Consider the following 17,057-nt stretch of genomic DNA (forward strand, 5'->3'; position numbering starts at 1 on the left):
TGATTTACTGTCGCAATACTGCACCATAATTTGTTTCTTTCTATTTTCAAGATACCGTGGTTTTGGAATGTTCCACATCACTGACACACAATATAGTTTTCGATTATATCACATTTATTTTTTTATTTTTTCATTCCTGTAGTGCAGTGGCTTCCTTTTGGGCTTTTAAGAACGAAGCCTCAATGGCTCAGATTTGTAAGGTGGCTACCTGGTTCTCCTTACACACTTTCTAAATTTTCAAGTTTGATGTGTTTGCTTCGGCTAAGGCAGTTTTCGGGAGAAAAGTTTTGCAGGCTGTGGTACCTTTAGAATAGGCTCCGCTTCTTTTTTCTGTTCCCTCCCTTATTCAATCAGTGTCCTCTGGAGCTTGGGTATAGTTTTCCCAACAGTAAGGAATTAAGTTGTGGACTCTCCCTGCCTCATGGAAGGAAAACATAATTTATGCTTACCAGATAAATTTATTTTCTTCCTGGCAGGGAGAGTCCACGACCCCGCCCATAATGTTTTTTTTTTTGATGGGCGGCTCCCTTTTTATATTATTTCTTCTGGCACCTTTTATACCCTGATGTTTCTCCTTCTTTTCCTTGTTCCCTCGGCAGAATGACTGGGGGATAGGGGAAGGGGGAGGGATATTTAAGCGTTTGGCTGGGGTGTCTTTGCCTCCTCCTGGTGGTCAGGTGTTGTATTTCCCAACAGTAAGGAATGAAGTTGTGGACTCTCCCTGCCAGGAAGGAAAGGAATTTTTCTGGTAATCACAAATAATGTTTTTTTGAAATATTCTATTCCTTTTTATTTATAAATCATTTGCATTTATTTAAGTTGATATTCATCTTTTTAAATTTTCTGCACGTGCTTTGGTAAGGAGGATTGTCTAGGATAACCTATATAATGCTTTGTATTTACTTTGTTTCTAGGAAAAAAGCAATCTGGAGATCGATATGACGTACAAGATAAAAGTCCTGCAGCAAACCTTAGAAAAAGAAGAGTCTGAGCATAAAGCTACCAAGGCCCGGCTGGCTGACAAGAACAAAATTTACCAGTCGATAGAAGAGAGCAAATCTGAAGCTATGAAAGGTATCGCACACCGTGCACACGTATTCATGCCATGGTGCTTCATATATATGAGTACAAATGAGATTTTCTACACGTATACATGCTGTGGTGCTTCATATATATGAGTACACATGAGTTTTTCTACACGTATACATGCTGTGGTGCTTCAGATATATGTACACATGAGTTTTTCTACACGTATACATGCTGTGGTGCTTCATATATATGTACACATGAGTTTTTCTACACGTATACATGCTGTGGTGCTTCATATATATGTACACATTAGTTTTTCTACACGTATACATGCTGTGGTGCTTCATATATATGTACACATTCGTTTTTCTACATGTATACATGCTGTGGTGCTTCATATATATGTACACATTAGTTTTTCTACACGTATACATGCTGTGGTGCTTCAGATATATGTACACATTAGTTTTTCTACATGTATACATGCTGTGGTGCTTCAGATATATGTGTACACATTAGTTTTTCTATACATATACATGCTGTGGTGCTTTATATATATATATATATATATATATATGTGTGTGTGTGTACACATGCGTTTTTCTACATGTATACATGCTGTGGTGCTTCATATATATATATATATATATATATGTACACATAAGTTTTTCTACACGTATACATGCTGTGGTGCTTCAGATATGTGTCTGTACACATGAGTTTTTCTACACGTATACATGCTGTGGTGCTTCATATATATGTACACATTAGTTTTTCTACACGTATACATGCTGTGGTGCTTCATATATATGTACACATGAGTTTTTCTACACATACATGCTGAGGTGCTTCATATATATGTACACATGAGTTTTTCTACACATACATGCTGTGGTGCTTCATATATATGTACACAGTTTTTCTACATGTATACATGCTGTGGTGCTTCATATATATGTACACATTAGTTTTTCTACATGTATACATGCTGTGGTGCTTCATATATATGTACACATTAGTTTTTCTACATGTATACATGCTGTGGTGCTTCATATATATGTACACATTAGTTTTTCTACATGTATACATGCTGTGGTGCTTCAGATATGTCTGTACACATGAGTTTTTCTATACATATACATGCTGTGGTGCTTCATATATATGTACACATGAGTTTTTCTACACACACATGCTGTGGTGCTTCATATGTCTGTGCACATGAGTTTTTCTACACGTATACATGCTGTGGTGCTTCATATATATGTACACATGAGTTTTTCTACACATTCATGCTGTGGTGCTTCATATATATGAGTACAAATGAGATTTTCTACACGTATACATGCTGTGGTGCTTCAGATATGTCTGTACACATGAGTTTTTCTATACATATACATGCTGTGGTGCTTCATATATATATATATATATATATATATATATATATGTGTGTACACATACGTTTTTCTACACGTGTACATGCTGTGGTGCTTCAGATATGTCTGTACACATAAGTTTTTCTACACGTATACATGCTGTGGTGCTTCATATGTATGTACACATGAGTTTTTCTACACACACATGCTGTGGTGCTTCAGATATATATGTATACATGAGTTTTTCTACACATTCATGCTGTGGTGCTTCAGATATATGTACACGTGAGTTTTTCTACACGTATACATGCTGTGGTGCTTCAGATATATGTGTACACATAAGTTTTTCTACACGTATACATGCTGTGGTGCTTTAGATATATGTGTACACATGAGTTTTTCTACATGTATACATGCTGTGGTGCTTCATATATATATGTACACATGAGTTTTTCTACACGTATACATGCTGTGGTACTTTAGATATGTCTGTACACATGAGTTTTTCTACACGTATACATGCTGTGGTGCTTCAGATATATGTGTACACATGAGTTTTTCTACACGTATACATGCTGTGGTGCTTCAGATATATTTGTACACATGAGTTTTTCTACACGTATACATGCTGTGGTGCTTCATATGTATGTACACGTGAGTTTTTCTACACGTATACATTCTGTGGTGCTTTATATATATATATATATATATATATATATATATATATATATATATATATATATATATATATTTCTTTCATGTTATTAGCAAGAGTCCATGAGCTAGTGACGTATGGGATATACATTCCTTCCAGGAGGGGCAAAGTTTCCCAAACCTCAAAATGCCTATAAATACACCCCTCACCACACCCACAAATCAGTTTTACAAACTTTGCCTCCCATGGAGGTGGTGAAGTAAGTTTGTGCTAGATTCTTCGTTGATATGCGCTTCGCAGCAGGCTGGAGCCCGGTTTTCCTCTCAGTGTGCAGTGAATGTCAGAGGGATGTGAAGAGAGTATTGCCTATTTGAATTCAATGATCTCCTTCTACGGGGTCTATTTCATAGGTTCTCTGTTATCGGTCGTAGAGATTCATCTCTTACCTCCCTTTTCAGATCGACGATATACTCATATATACCATTACCTCTACTGTTTCTCGTTTCAGTACTGGTTTGGCTTTCTACTACATGTAGATGAGTGTCCTGGGGTAAGTAAGTCTTATTTTTGTGACACTCTAAGCTATGGTTGGGCACTTTTATATAAAGTTCTAAATATATGTGTTTAAACATTTATTTGCCTTGATTCAGGATGTTCAACATTCCTTATTTCAGACAGTCAGTTTCATTATTTGGGATAATGCATTTGAATAATCAATTTTTTTCTTACCTTAAAATTTGACTTTTTTCTCCTGTGGGCTGTTAGGCTCGCGGGGGCTGAAAATGCTTCATTTTATTGCGTCATTCTTGGCCCAAAAATTTTCTTGTTATTTCCGGCGTCATACTTGTCGCCGGAAGTTGCGTCATTTTTTTGATGTTTTTGCGCCAAAAGTGTCGGCGTTACCGGATGTGGCGTCATTTTTGCCGCTAAAAGCTTTAGGCGCCAAATAATTTGTTTGGCGCTAAAAAATATGGGCGTCATTATTGTCTCCACATTATTTAAGTCTCATTGTTTATTTGCTTCTGGTTGCTAGAAGCTTGTTCACTGGCATTTTTTCCCATTCCTGAAACTGTCATTTAAGGAATTTGATCAATTTTGCTTTATATGTTGTTTTTTCTATTACATATTGCAAGATGTCTCAGATTGACCCTGAATCAGAAGCTACTTCTGGAAAATCGCTGCCTGATGCTGGATCTACCAAAGTTAAGTGTATTTGCTGTAAACTTGTGGTAACTGTTCCTCCGGCTGTTGTTTGTGATGAATGTCATGATAAACTTGCTAATGCAGATAACATTTCCTTTAGTAGTGTTCCATTACCTGTTGCTGTTCCATCAACATCTAATACTCAGGGTGTTCCTGTTAATATAAGAGATTTTGTTTCTAAATCTATTAAGAAGGCTATGTCTGTTATTCCTCCTCCTAGTAAACGTAAAAGGTCTTTTAAAACTTCTCAATTTTCAGATGAATTTTTAAATAAACATCATCATTCTGATAATGATTCCTCTGGTTCAGAGGATTCTGTTTCAGAGGTTGATACTGATAAATCTTCATATTTATTTAAAATGGAATTTATTCGTTCTTTGCTTAAAGAAGTCTTAATTGCATTAGAAATAGAGGATTCTGGTCCTCCTGATACTAAATCTAAACGTTTGAATACGGTTTTTAAATCTCCTGTAGTTATTCCAGAGGTTTTTCCCGTCCCTGATGCTATTTCTGAAGTAATTTCCAGGGAATGGAATAATTTGGGTAATTCATTTACTCCTTCAAAACGATTTAAGCAATTATATCCTGTGCCATCTGACAGATTAGAGTTTTGGGACAAAATCCCTAAGGTTGATGGGGCTATCTCTACTCTTGCTAAACGTACTACTATTCCTATGGCAGATAGTACTTCCTTTAAGGATCCTTTAGATAGGAAAATTGAATCCTTTCTAAGAAAAGCTTACTTATGTTCAGGTAATCTTCTTAGACCTGCTATATCTTTAGCGGATGTTGCTGCAGCTTCAACTTTCTGGTTGGAAGCTTTAGCGCAACAAGTAACAGATCATAATTCCCATAGCATTGTTAATCTTCTTCAACATGCTAATAATTTTATTTGTGATGCCATCTTTGATATCATTAGGGTTGATGTCAGGTATATGTCTTTAGCTATTTTAGCTAGAAGAGCTTTATGGCTTAAAACTTGGAATGCTGATATGTCTTCTAAGTCAACTTTGCTTTCCCTTTCTTTCCAGGGTAATAAATTATTTGGTTCACAGTTGGATTCTATTATTTCAACTGTTACTGGGGGGAAAGGAACTTTTTTACCACCTTATAAAAAATCTAAAGGCAAATTTAGGTCTACTAATCGTTTTCGTTCCTTTCGTCACAATAAGGAACAAAAGCCTGATCCTTCCCCTACAGGAGCGGTATCAGTTTGGAAACCATCTCCAGTCTGGAATAAATCCAAGCCTTTTAGAAAGCCAAAGCCAGCTCCCAAGTCAACATGAAGGTGCGGTCCTCATTCCAGCCCAGCTGGTGGGGGGCAGATTACGATTTTTCAAAGAAAGTTGGATCAATTCGATTCACAATCTTTGGATTCAGAACATTGTTTCACAAGGGTACAGAATAGGCTTCAAGATAAGGCCTTCTGCAAGAAGATTTTTTCTTTCCCGTGTCCCAGTAAATCCAGTGAAGGCTCAAGCATTTCTGAAATGTGTTTCAGATCTAGAGTTGGCTGGAGTAATTATGCCAGTTCCAGTTCTGGAACAGGGGCTGGGGTTTTACTCGAATCTCTTCATTGTACCAAAGAAGGAGAATTCCTTCAGACCAGTTCTGGATTTAAAAATATTGAATCGTTATGTAAGGATACCAACATTCAAAATGGTAACTATAAGGACTATTCTGCCTTTTGTTCAGCAAGGGCATTATATGTCCACAATAGATTTACAAGATGCATATCTGCATATTCCGATTCATCCAGATCACTATCAGTTTCTGAGATTCTCTTTCCTAGACAAGCATTACCAGTTTGTGGCTCTGCCGTTTGGCCTAGCAACAGCTCCAAGGATTTTTACAAAGGTTCTCGGTGCCCTTCTATCTGTAATCAAAGAACAGGGTATTGTGGTATTTCCTTATTTGGACGATATCTTGGTACTTGCTCAGTCTTCACATTTAGCAGAATCTCATACAAATCGACTTGTATTGTTTATTCGAGAACATGGTTGGAAGATCAATTTACCAAAGAGTCCGTTGATTCCTCAGACAAGGGTAACCTTTTTAGGTTTCCAGATAGATTCAGTGTCCATGACTTTGTCTCTGACGGACAAGAGACGTCTGAAATTGGTTTCAGCTTGTCGAAACCTTCAGTCTCAATCATTCCCTTCGGTAGCCTTATGCATGGAAATTCTAGGTCTTATGACTGCTGCATCGGACGCGATCCCCTTTGCTCGTTTTCACATGCGACCTCTTCAGCTCTGTATGCTGAACCAGTGGTGCAGGGATTATACAAAGATATCTCAATTAATATCTTTAAAACCGATTGTACGACACTCTCTGACGTGGTGGACAGACCACCATCGTTTAGTTCAGGGGGCTTCTTTTGTTCTTCCGACCTGGACTGTGATTTCAACAGATGCAAGTCTGACAGGTTGGGGAGCTGTTTGGGGGTCTCTGACAGCACAAGGGGTTTGGGAATCTCAGGAGGCGAGATTACCAATCAACATTTTGGAACTCCGTGCAATTTTCAGAGCTCTTCAGTCGTGGCCTCTTCTAAAGAGAGAGTCGTTCATTTGTTTTCAGACGGACAATGTCACAACCGTGGCATATGTCAATCATCAAGGGGGGACTCACAGTCCTCTGGCTATGAAAGAAGTATCTCGAATACTGCTATGGGCGGAATCCAGCTCCTGTCTAATTTCTGCGGTTCATATCCCAGGTATAGACAATTGGGAAGCGGATTATATCAGTCGCCAAACGTTACATCCGGGCGAATGGTCTCTTCACCCAGAGGTATTTCTTCAGATTGTTCAAATGTGGGGACTTCCAGAAATAGATCTGATGGCTTCTCATCTAAACAAGAAGCTTCCCAGGTATCTGTCCAGATCCAGGGATCCTCAGGCGGAAGCAGTGGATGCATTGTCACTTCCTTGGAAGTATCATCCTGCCTATATCTTTCCGCCTCTAGTTCTTCTTCCAAGAGTGATTTCCAAGATTCTAAAGGAGCGTTTGTTTGTTCTGCTGGTGGCTCCAGCATGACCTCACAGTTTTTGGTATGCGGATCTTGTCCGGATGGCTACTTGCCAACCGTGGACTCTTCCGTTAAGACCAGACCTTCTATCGCAAGGTCCTTTTTTCCATCAGGATCTCAAATCCTTAAATTTGCAGGTATGGAGATTGAACGCCTGATTCTCAGTCATAGAGGTTTCTCTGACTCCGTGATTAATACTATGTTACAGGCTCGTAAATCTGTATCTAGGAAGATATATTATCAAGTCTGGAAGACTTACATTTCTTGGTGTTTTTCCCATCATTTTTCTTGGCATTCTTTTAGAATTCCTAGAATTTTACAGTTTCTTCAGGATGGTTTGGATAAAGGTTTGTCTGCAAGTTCCTTGAAAGGACAAATCTCTGCTCTTTCTTTTCTTTTTCAAAGAAAGATTGCTAGTCTTCCTGATATTCATTGTTTTGTACAGGCTTTGGTTCGTATAAAACCTGTTAAGTCAATTTCTCCTCCTTGGAGTTTGAATTTGGTTCTGGGGGCTCTTCAAGCTCCTCCGTTTAAACCTATGCATTCGCTGGATATTAAATTACTTTCTTGGAAAGTTTTGTTTCTTTTGGCCATCTCTTCTGCTAGAAGAGTTTCTGAATTATCTGCTCTTTCTTGTGAGTCTCCTTTTCTGACTTTTCATCAGTATAAGGCGGTGTTGCGAACTTCATTTAAATTTTTACCTAAGGTTGTGAATTCTAACAACATTAGTAGAGAAATTGTGGTTCCTTCATTGTGTCCTAATCCTAAGAATTCTAAGGAAAGATCGTTGCATTCTTTGGATGTAGTTAGAGCTTTGAAATATTATGTTGAAGCTACTAAAGATTTCCAAAAGACTTCTAGTCTATTTGTTATCTTTTCTGGTTCTAGGAAAGGTCAGAAGGCTTCTGCCATTTCCTTGGCATCGTGGTTAAAGTCTTTGATTCATCATGCTTATGTTGAGTCGGGTAGAACTCCGCCTCAAAGATTTACAGCTCATTCGACTAGGTCAGTCTCTACTTCCTGGGCATTTAAGAATGAAGCTTCGATTGATCAGATTTGCAAAGCAGCAACTTGGTCTTCTTTGCATACTTTTACTAAATTCTACCATTTTGATGTGTTTTCTTCTTCTGAAGCAGTTTTTGGTAGAAAAGTACTTCAGGCAGCTGTTTCAGTTTGATTCTTCTGCTTATAATTTCAGTTTTTTTCATTATAAGATTTAAACTTTGTTTTGGGTGTGGATTATTTTCAGCGGAATTGGCTGTCTTTATTTTATCCCTCCCTCTCTAGTGACTCTTGCGTGGAAGATCCACATCTTGGGTATTCATTATCCCATACGTCACTAGCTAATGGACTCTTGCTAATTACATGAAAGAAAAACAGAATTTATGCTTACCTGATAAATTACTTTCTCCAACGGTGAGTCCGGTCCACGGCGTCATCCTTACTTGTGGGATATTCTTTTCCCCAACAGGAAATGGCAAAGAGTCCCAGCAAAGCTGGTCACATGATCCCTCCTAGGCTCCGCCCACCCCAGTAATTCTCTTTGCCGTTGCACAGGCAACATCTCCACGGAGATGGTTAAGAGTTTTTTGGTGTTTAAATGTAGTTTTTATTCTTCTATCAAGTGTTTGTTATTTTAAAATAGTGCTGGTATGTACTATTTACTCTGAAACAGAAAAGGATGAAGATTTCTGTTTGTAAGAGGAAGATGATTTTAGCAGACAGTAACTAAAATCGATTGCTGTTTCCACACAGGACTGTTGAGATGAAGTAACTTCAGTTGGGGGAAACAGTTAGCAGACTTTTCTGCTTAAGGTATGACTAGCCATATTTCTAACAAGACCATGTAATGCTGGAAGGCTGTCATTTCCCCTCATGGGGACCGGTAAGCCATTTTCTTAGTCAAACATAAAAGAATAAAGGGCTTAAAAAAGGGCTTAAAAACTGGTAGACATTTTTATGGGCTAAAACGATTGCTTTATTGGGGCATATTATGCAGATTCTAGCTAATAATTGGCATTATAATCTTGGGGAACGTTTAAAAAACGGCAGGCACTGTGTTGGACACCTTTTTTAAGAACTTACCTGATAAATTCATTTCTTTCATATTAGCAAGAGTCCATGAGGCCCACCCTTTTTGTGGTGATTATGATTTTTTTGTATAAAGCACAATTATTCCAATTCCTTATTTTTTATGCTTTCGCACTTTTTTCTTATCACCCCACTTCTTGGCTATTCGTTTAACTGATTTGTGGGTGTGGTGAGGGGTGTATTTATAGGCATTTTGAGGTTTGGGAAACTTTGCCCCTCCTGGTAGGAATGTATATCCCATACGTCACTAGCTCATGGACTCTTGCTAATATGAAAGAAATTAATTTATCAGGTAAGTTCTTACATAAATTATGTTATGTGTGTACACATGAGTTTTTCTACACGTATTCATGCTGTGGTGCTTCAGATATATGTACACATGAGTTTTTCTACACGTATACATGCTGTGGTACTTTAGATATGTCTGTACACATGAGTTTTTCTACACATATACTTGCTGTGGTGCTTCATATATATATATATATATATATATACATACATATGTATGTACACATGCGTTTTTCTACGCGTATACATGCTGTGGTGCTGCAGATATGTGTCTGTACACATGAGTTTTCTACGCGTATACATGCTGTGGTGCTTTATATATATATATATATATATATATATATATATGTGTGTGTGTGTGTACACATGAGTTTTTCTACACGTATACATGCTGTGGTACTTTAGATATGTCTGTACACATGAGTTTTTCTACACATATACTTGCTGTGGTGCTTCATATATATATATATATATATATACATACATATGTGTGTACACATGCGTTTTTCTACATGTATACATGCTGTAGTGCTGCAGATATGTGTCTGTACACATGAGTTTTCTACGCGTATACATCCTGTGGTGCTGCAGATATGTGTCTGTACACATGAGTTTTCTACGCGTATACATGCTGTGGTGCTTTATATATATATATATATATATATATATATATATATATATATATATATATATGTGTGTGTGTGTGTGTGTGTGTGTGTGTGTGTGTGTGTGTACACATGAGTTTTTCTACACGTATACATGCTGTGGTACTTTAGATATGTCTGTACACATGAGTTTTTCTACACATATACTTGCTGTGGTGCTTTATATATATATATATATATATATATATATATATACATATGTGTGTACACATGCGTTTTTCTACATGTATACATGCTGTAGTGCTGCAGATATGTGTCTGTACACATGAGTTTTCTACGCGTATACATGCTGTGGTGCTGCAGATATGTGTCTGTACACATGAGTTTTCTACGCGTATACATGCCGTGGTGCTATATATATATATATATATATATATATATATATATATATATATATATATATATATATATATGTGTGTGTGTGTGTACACATGAGTTTTTCTACACGTATACATGCTGTGGTACTTCAGATATGTCTGTACACATGAGTTTTTCTACACATATACTTGCTCTGGTGCTTCATATATATATATATATATATATGTGTGTGTACACATGCGTTTTTCTACATGTATACATGCTGTAGTGCTGCAGATATGTGTCTGTACACATGAGTTTATATATATATATATATATATATATATATATATATATGTGTGTGTGTGTACACATGAGTTTTTCTACACGTATTCATGCTGTGGTGCTTCAGATATATGTACACATGAGTTTTTCTACACGTATACATGCTGTGGTGCTTTAGATATGTCTGTACACATGAGTTTTCTTTCATGTAATTGGCAAGAGTCCATGAGCTAGTGACGCATGGGATATACAATCCTACCAGGAGGGGCAAAGTTTCCCAAACCTCAAAATGCCTATAAATACACCCCTCACCACACCCACAATTCAGTTTTACAAACTTTGCCTCCTATGGAGGTGGTGAAGTAAGTTTGTGCTAAGATTTCTATGTTGATATGCGCTTCTCAGCGTTGTTGAAGCCCGATTCCTCTCAGAGTACAGCAAATGTCAGAGGGACGTGAAGGGAGTATCATTTATTTAATACGATGATTTCTCTAACGGGGGTCTATTTCATAGGTTCTCTGTTATCGGTCGTAGAGATTCATCTCCTACCTCCCTTTTCAGATCGACGATATACTCTCAATTTACCATTACCTCTACTGATAACTGTTTCAGTACTGGTTTGGCTATCTGCTATATGTGGATGGGTGTCTTTTGGTAAGTATGTTTTTTATTACTTAAGACACCTCAGCTATGGTTTGGCACTTTATGCTTTTATATAAAGTTCTAAATATATGTATTGTACTTATATTTGCCATGAGTCAGGTTCATGTATTTCCTTCTGCAGACTGTCAGTTTCATATTTGGGGAATATAAACATTTTTTTTTTAAGAAATTTTTTTCTTACCTGGGGTTTAGTCTTTTTTTCAATTGACTACTTCTTGCAAATTGCGGGCGGTATTAGGCCCGCAGGTACGTCAAAAGCTAAACTTTATTGCGTCATTCTTGGAGTGAGAATTTTTTTGGCGCGAAAAATAAGTCTATGACGCAAATTCGTCATTTCCAGCATCATAGTTGACGCCGAAGCCTTACACACGGTTGCGTCATTAGTGACGCGAGTATGTCATTTCCGGTTATTATTGGCACCAAAAAAGTTTTCAGTTACATTGTGCGTCATACTTGGCGCCAAACTTTTTCATTATTTCAATACCCCATTGATGTTTGCCTCTTGCCTTTTTCTCTATCAGCGGGCTATGCTATTTGCCTTTTTTCCCATTCCTGAAACTGTCATATAAGGAAATTGATCATTTTGCTTTATATGTTGTTTTTTTCTTTTACATTTTGCAAGATGTCTCAATCTGATCCTGCCTCAGAAGTTTCTGCTGGAACATTGCTGCCTGACATCGGTTCTACCAAAGCTAAGTGCATTTGTTGTAAGATTGTGGAAATTATTTAGCCGAATGTCATTTGTAATAGTTGTCATGATAAACTTTTACATGCAGATAGTGTGTCCATCAGTAATAGTACATTGCCAGTTGCAGTTCCTTCAACTTCTAATGTACATGATATACCTATGAATTTTAAAGAATTTGTTTCTGATTCTATCTAGAAGGCTTTGTCTGCATATCTGTCTTCTAATAAACGTAAAAGGTCTTTTAAAACTTCTCATTCAGTTGATGAAATTTAAAATGACCAACAACATAATAATTTATCCTCTTCTGATGAGGATCTATCTGATACAGAAGATCCTTCCTCAGACATTGACACTGACAAATCTACTTATTTATTTAAAATAGAGTATATGCGTTCTTTATTAAAAGAAGTGTTAATTACTTTGGATATTGAGGTAACCACCTCTTGACGTTCAGTCTAATAAACGTTTAAATGCTATTTTTAAACCTCCTGTGGTTTCTCCAGGGGTTTTTCCTATTCCTGAGGCTATTTCTGATATGATTTCTAAGGAATGGAATAAGCCAGGTACTTCTTTTATTCCTTCTTCAAGGTTTAAAAAATTGTATCCTTTACCAGCAAATTCTATAGAGTTTTGGGAAAAAATCCCCAAAGTTGATGGGGCTATTTCTACTCTTGCTAAACGTACCACTATTCCTATGGAAGATAGTACTTCCTTTAAGGATCCTTTAGATAGGAAGCTTGAATCTTATCTAAGGAAGGCCTATTTATATTTAGGTCATCTTCTCAGACATGCAATTTCTTTGGCTGATGTTGCGGCTGCATCAACTTTCTGGTTGGAGAATTTAGCGCAACAAGAATTGGATTCTGACTTATCTAGCATTATTCGCTTACTGCAATATGCTAATCATTTTATTTGTGATGCCATTATTGATATTATCAAAATTGATTTTAGATCCATGTCTTTTGCTATTTTAGCTAGAAGAGCTTTGTGGCTTAAATCTTGGAATGCTGATATGACATCTAAATCTAGATTACTATCTCTTTCTTTCCAAGGCAATAATTTATTTGGTTCTCAGTTGGATTCTATTATTTCAACTGTCACTGGGGGAAAGGGAGTTTTTCTGCCTCAGGCTAAAAAAACCTAAGGGTAAATCTAAGGCTTCTAACCGTTTTCGTTCCTTTTGTCAAAATAAGGAACAAAAACTTAATCCTTCCCCCAAGGAATCTGTTTCCAATTGGAAGCCTTCCTCAAATTGGAATAAATGCCATTTAAGAAACCAAAGTCAGCCCCTAAGTCCGCATGAAGGTGCGGCCCTCATTCCAGCTCAGTTGGTAGGGGGCAGATTAAGGTTTTTCAAGGTTATTTGGATAAATCAATGGATTCAGAGCATTGTCTCTCAAGGGTATCGAATAGGATTCAGAGTAAGACCTGTGAGGGTCAGCAGCCCTGACGCACGCAGCTGACGTGTGTGAGCAGTGAGCACGGCTTGTAGGCCTCGAGCCTCCGGGAGTTTACCACAGCCAGCTTGTATGTCCCAGCAGCCCACCGGGCTATTCTCTAGACGGCAGGAGGAGTACCCAGCGGGTGGAAGTCTCCAGCGCTGTAACAACGCAAGCATCTCTGACCGGCTCACCCTGCACCTCAGCATGGCGAGGACGACGTAGCTCGTGGCGGCCTGGTTCCGCCGGAGATAGCCCGCAGTAGAGAGGAGTGGAGAAGCAGCAAGGTGTCGTCCGAAGCACACTGCTGTGTGCTTGATCCGGTAACTCTATGTTGGCCCTGATTAAGTCCCCTGGCCAAGGACAGTTTGTTTCTATCTGTTAAACAGGACCGTTGCTTTAAAAATTTATTACTGACCCTTTGGTAAATAGTGGCTGCCAGTGTGTTACAGCACAGGAGTGGGGCCAGGAAGGCTAAAAGCACCGTGGAGATCTTTTCCTTATCAGCAAAAGTGCTTTGCGAAGAGTAACTTTTTTTTAGTACACAAAGTCAAAAGTCCTAAAAATTATGTGTCTTGGAGTATAAGTCTGGGTGTGTAAGAGGGTAGGTGAAACTTGTCTATGTTCCCTCAGAAAACTGGTAGAAAGGGGGAATAATAAGAAATGAGAAGATCAAAAATTGCCATTTAATAGCTATACAATCTGGAAACAGATTAACTGTGTAACTACCAAGTCCTCCCTCCCAAGCCCACATATCCCAGTGAAGATAATCAAGACTTTGCTGGTTTGAGTTTTAACAGCAATCTAGATAAAGCTTATATCCTTCCCCCCCATCTGGTATACTGCAATAATATAAGTGGGTATCTATGTTCCTTTTCCTGAATGGTATAAAAGGCTAATCCAGTCTGGGCCCTAGAGAAGGAGGGTGAAACTTAACTACATTTATGCATATATATGCAAATCAGCCGCATATCAAAGGCTACTGACCTGGTTCAGAAAGCTAGGAAGCGGTGTGACCGTATGGACTTAAGTCCCCCCTTAGGGAGATTGTCATCCCAGTGAAGCTAGCCTTAAACCAGAAAGTCTGTGTTTGACTTAAGAGAAGAAAGGGGGAAGGAAGGACTGTGTTCTGGACAGATGGTTGCTCAGAACAGCTGGTAGAGCAATTCTCACTATCAATGTTACCTCACCTAGAGTTGATTAGACAAGATGTAGCAGCTCTGTCAATGGAAGTAAGGCAGTTCAATAATAGGTTAGATGAAGCAGAGGCTAGAATCTCTGAAAATGGAGATAGACTGAACTCACGAGAGCAAGATTCTAAACATTACGATTTTACAATTAAAAAATTACAGGATAGACTGGATGATCTAGAAGATCGTTCCAGACGCAACAACTTGAGAATAGTAGGTATCCCTGAAACCCAAGAATTTGCTGATCTTAATAATTTTATGGATGAAATTTTACCAAACTTATTGGAGATGCCTATTAGCCGAGCTAAAATAATGATTGAAAGAATCCACAGAATAGGACCCGAAAAAAAAAGACCCGATGGTACTATAATAAATAGATCCATAATTGTGAAATTCTCGCACTTCCAAGACAAAGTTGCTATCATGAATTATTATAGGAAGAAGAAAGCCACAGTTTTTGTAAACGATAAAATAAAAATTTTATTTCAAGATTACTCAATTGAGACTTCTAATCGCAGAAAGGAAATGGCTCCGTTCTGTTCCAAATTAATAGAGAAAGCCTTTAATGCTTTTCTATTATACCCAGCCAAGATTAAAGTACTGAAGTCTGGAACATGGTATGTTTTGTCTAACAGGGCGGAAGCCAATTCCTTTCTGGATAATATCCAGGATTAACTGGAGATAACTGATTAGGAATTAAACATATCCACTCTTAGGTAAATCCCTTGATGTAGGAAATGGCATTACCAAAGAGTCAGAATGAAAGGGTGTCAAAGAGCTTTTATTTGAAAGGAGGGTTTATTCCTCCTCCTTTGTCTTTTTTTTTCCTTTCTCTTCCCCTTTTTTTTTTTTTTTTTCCTCTTCCTGGCTTCCTCCCAGTTTTTGCGAAAGACCGCTGGTTATCTTGTGTGTAGCACATAAATAAAATATGAGTGATCAAGTGATCAATTTGGTTTCATGGAATGTTCGCGAAATAACAACTCCCATTAAGCGAAAAGCCATTTTGAAGCACTTAAAGGGATGTAATGCGCAAATTGCCTTTTTACAAGAAACATATCTCTTAGCCAATGACGCCATCAAACTTAAATCAGGCTGGGTCGGTGAAGTAGTGGCCTCCTCAGGTACCAAAAGGAAGAGGGGAGTAGCAATACTGTTTCATAAAAATTTAGACTATAAAATACTATACAAACATATGGATGAAGAGGGTAGAATGATCATAGTTCAGGTAGTTATAGCCAACCATAAATACACGCTCTGTAATATTTACGCTCCAAATAATGGAGACAAAGAATTCTGGAAGAGTCTAACAAAAAAACTAACAAATTATTTAGATGATGGTCTGATTATTGCAGGTGATCTAAACTTAATTACGCAATACCCCCTGGATCGCCTACATAGAGTTAATAGCATGAATAAAAAAAAAAAAAAAAAAAAAAGTTTATAAGGCTGAGACAAAGATCTTAAAAAAATTCAAAAAAACGCTAAACTTGGTGGACATCTGGAGATTGCAAAATCCTGATTTAAAAGAATATACATAGTTAACGCATATAATACCTATTTAAGGGATTTGTCAAGTGGAGGTTGGAGTGCATACCAGCAAGCAAAGAGGGAAAGGGAAATCTTTTTACAGCAGAACGCTGCGTCAGAAGTTGTAAAAACATCTGCAAAATACTACAGATATGGGGGGAAAATGGGCAAATGCCTCTCCAATTTGGTAAAAGCAACTAAGGGCTCAAGAGCTATCTTGACAATTAAAAGTGACAAGAAAAGACTAACCCAACTTAATGATATTAGCGCTGAATTTTTAAAATATTATAAGCGAATCTTCTCATCCTCCGTAAGCAATGAGGATAATAAGAAAAAATTCTGGGAGTCATGTAACCTACCAAATCTAAGAGAGGAAGAGCTAACAGAACTAAATAGTCCAATTTCGCAGGAGGAAGTTGAGAAAATAATTAATCATTTAGCGTGTAATAAAGCAGCAGGGCCTGATGCACTCCCAAATGAATATTATAAAATTCTACATAATAATATTGTAATACATCTGGTTGATTTATTTAACTATTTTTACATTAAAGGGGTAAGTCCATCTAAAGAATTTACTAAGTCAACTATCATTTTAATTCCCAAAAAAGGTAAAGACCCTGAATCTCTAGATGCTTATCG

At 37.6% G+C, this 17,057-nt stretch overlaps 1 protein-coding gene across 3 annotated transcripts in view; it reads left to right on the plus strand.

Moving 5' to 3' along the window:
• ROCK2 (Rho associated coiled-coil containing protein kinase 2) overlaps positions 1-17,057 on the plus strand; it is a 653,542-nt gene that overhangs the window by 528,859 nt on the left and 107,626 nt on the right. For all 3 annotated transcript variants that reach the window (XM_053709676.1, XM_053709677.1, XM_053709678.1), the window contains exon 17: positions 915-1,074. In XM_053709676.1, the coding sequence (XP_053565651.1) occupies positions 915-1,074 (160 nt within the window). The remainder of the gene's footprint in view (positions 1-914; positions 1,075-17,057) is intronic.

The sequence above is a fragment of the Bombina bombina genome, chromosome 4 (genome assembly GCF_027579735.1).
Source record: "Bombina bombina isolate aBomBom1 chromosome 4, aBomBom1.pri, whole genome shotgun sequence".
Classification (NCBI taxonomy): domain Eukaryota; kingdom Metazoa; phylum Chordata; class Amphibia; order Anura; family Bombinatoridae; genus Bombina; species Bombina bombina.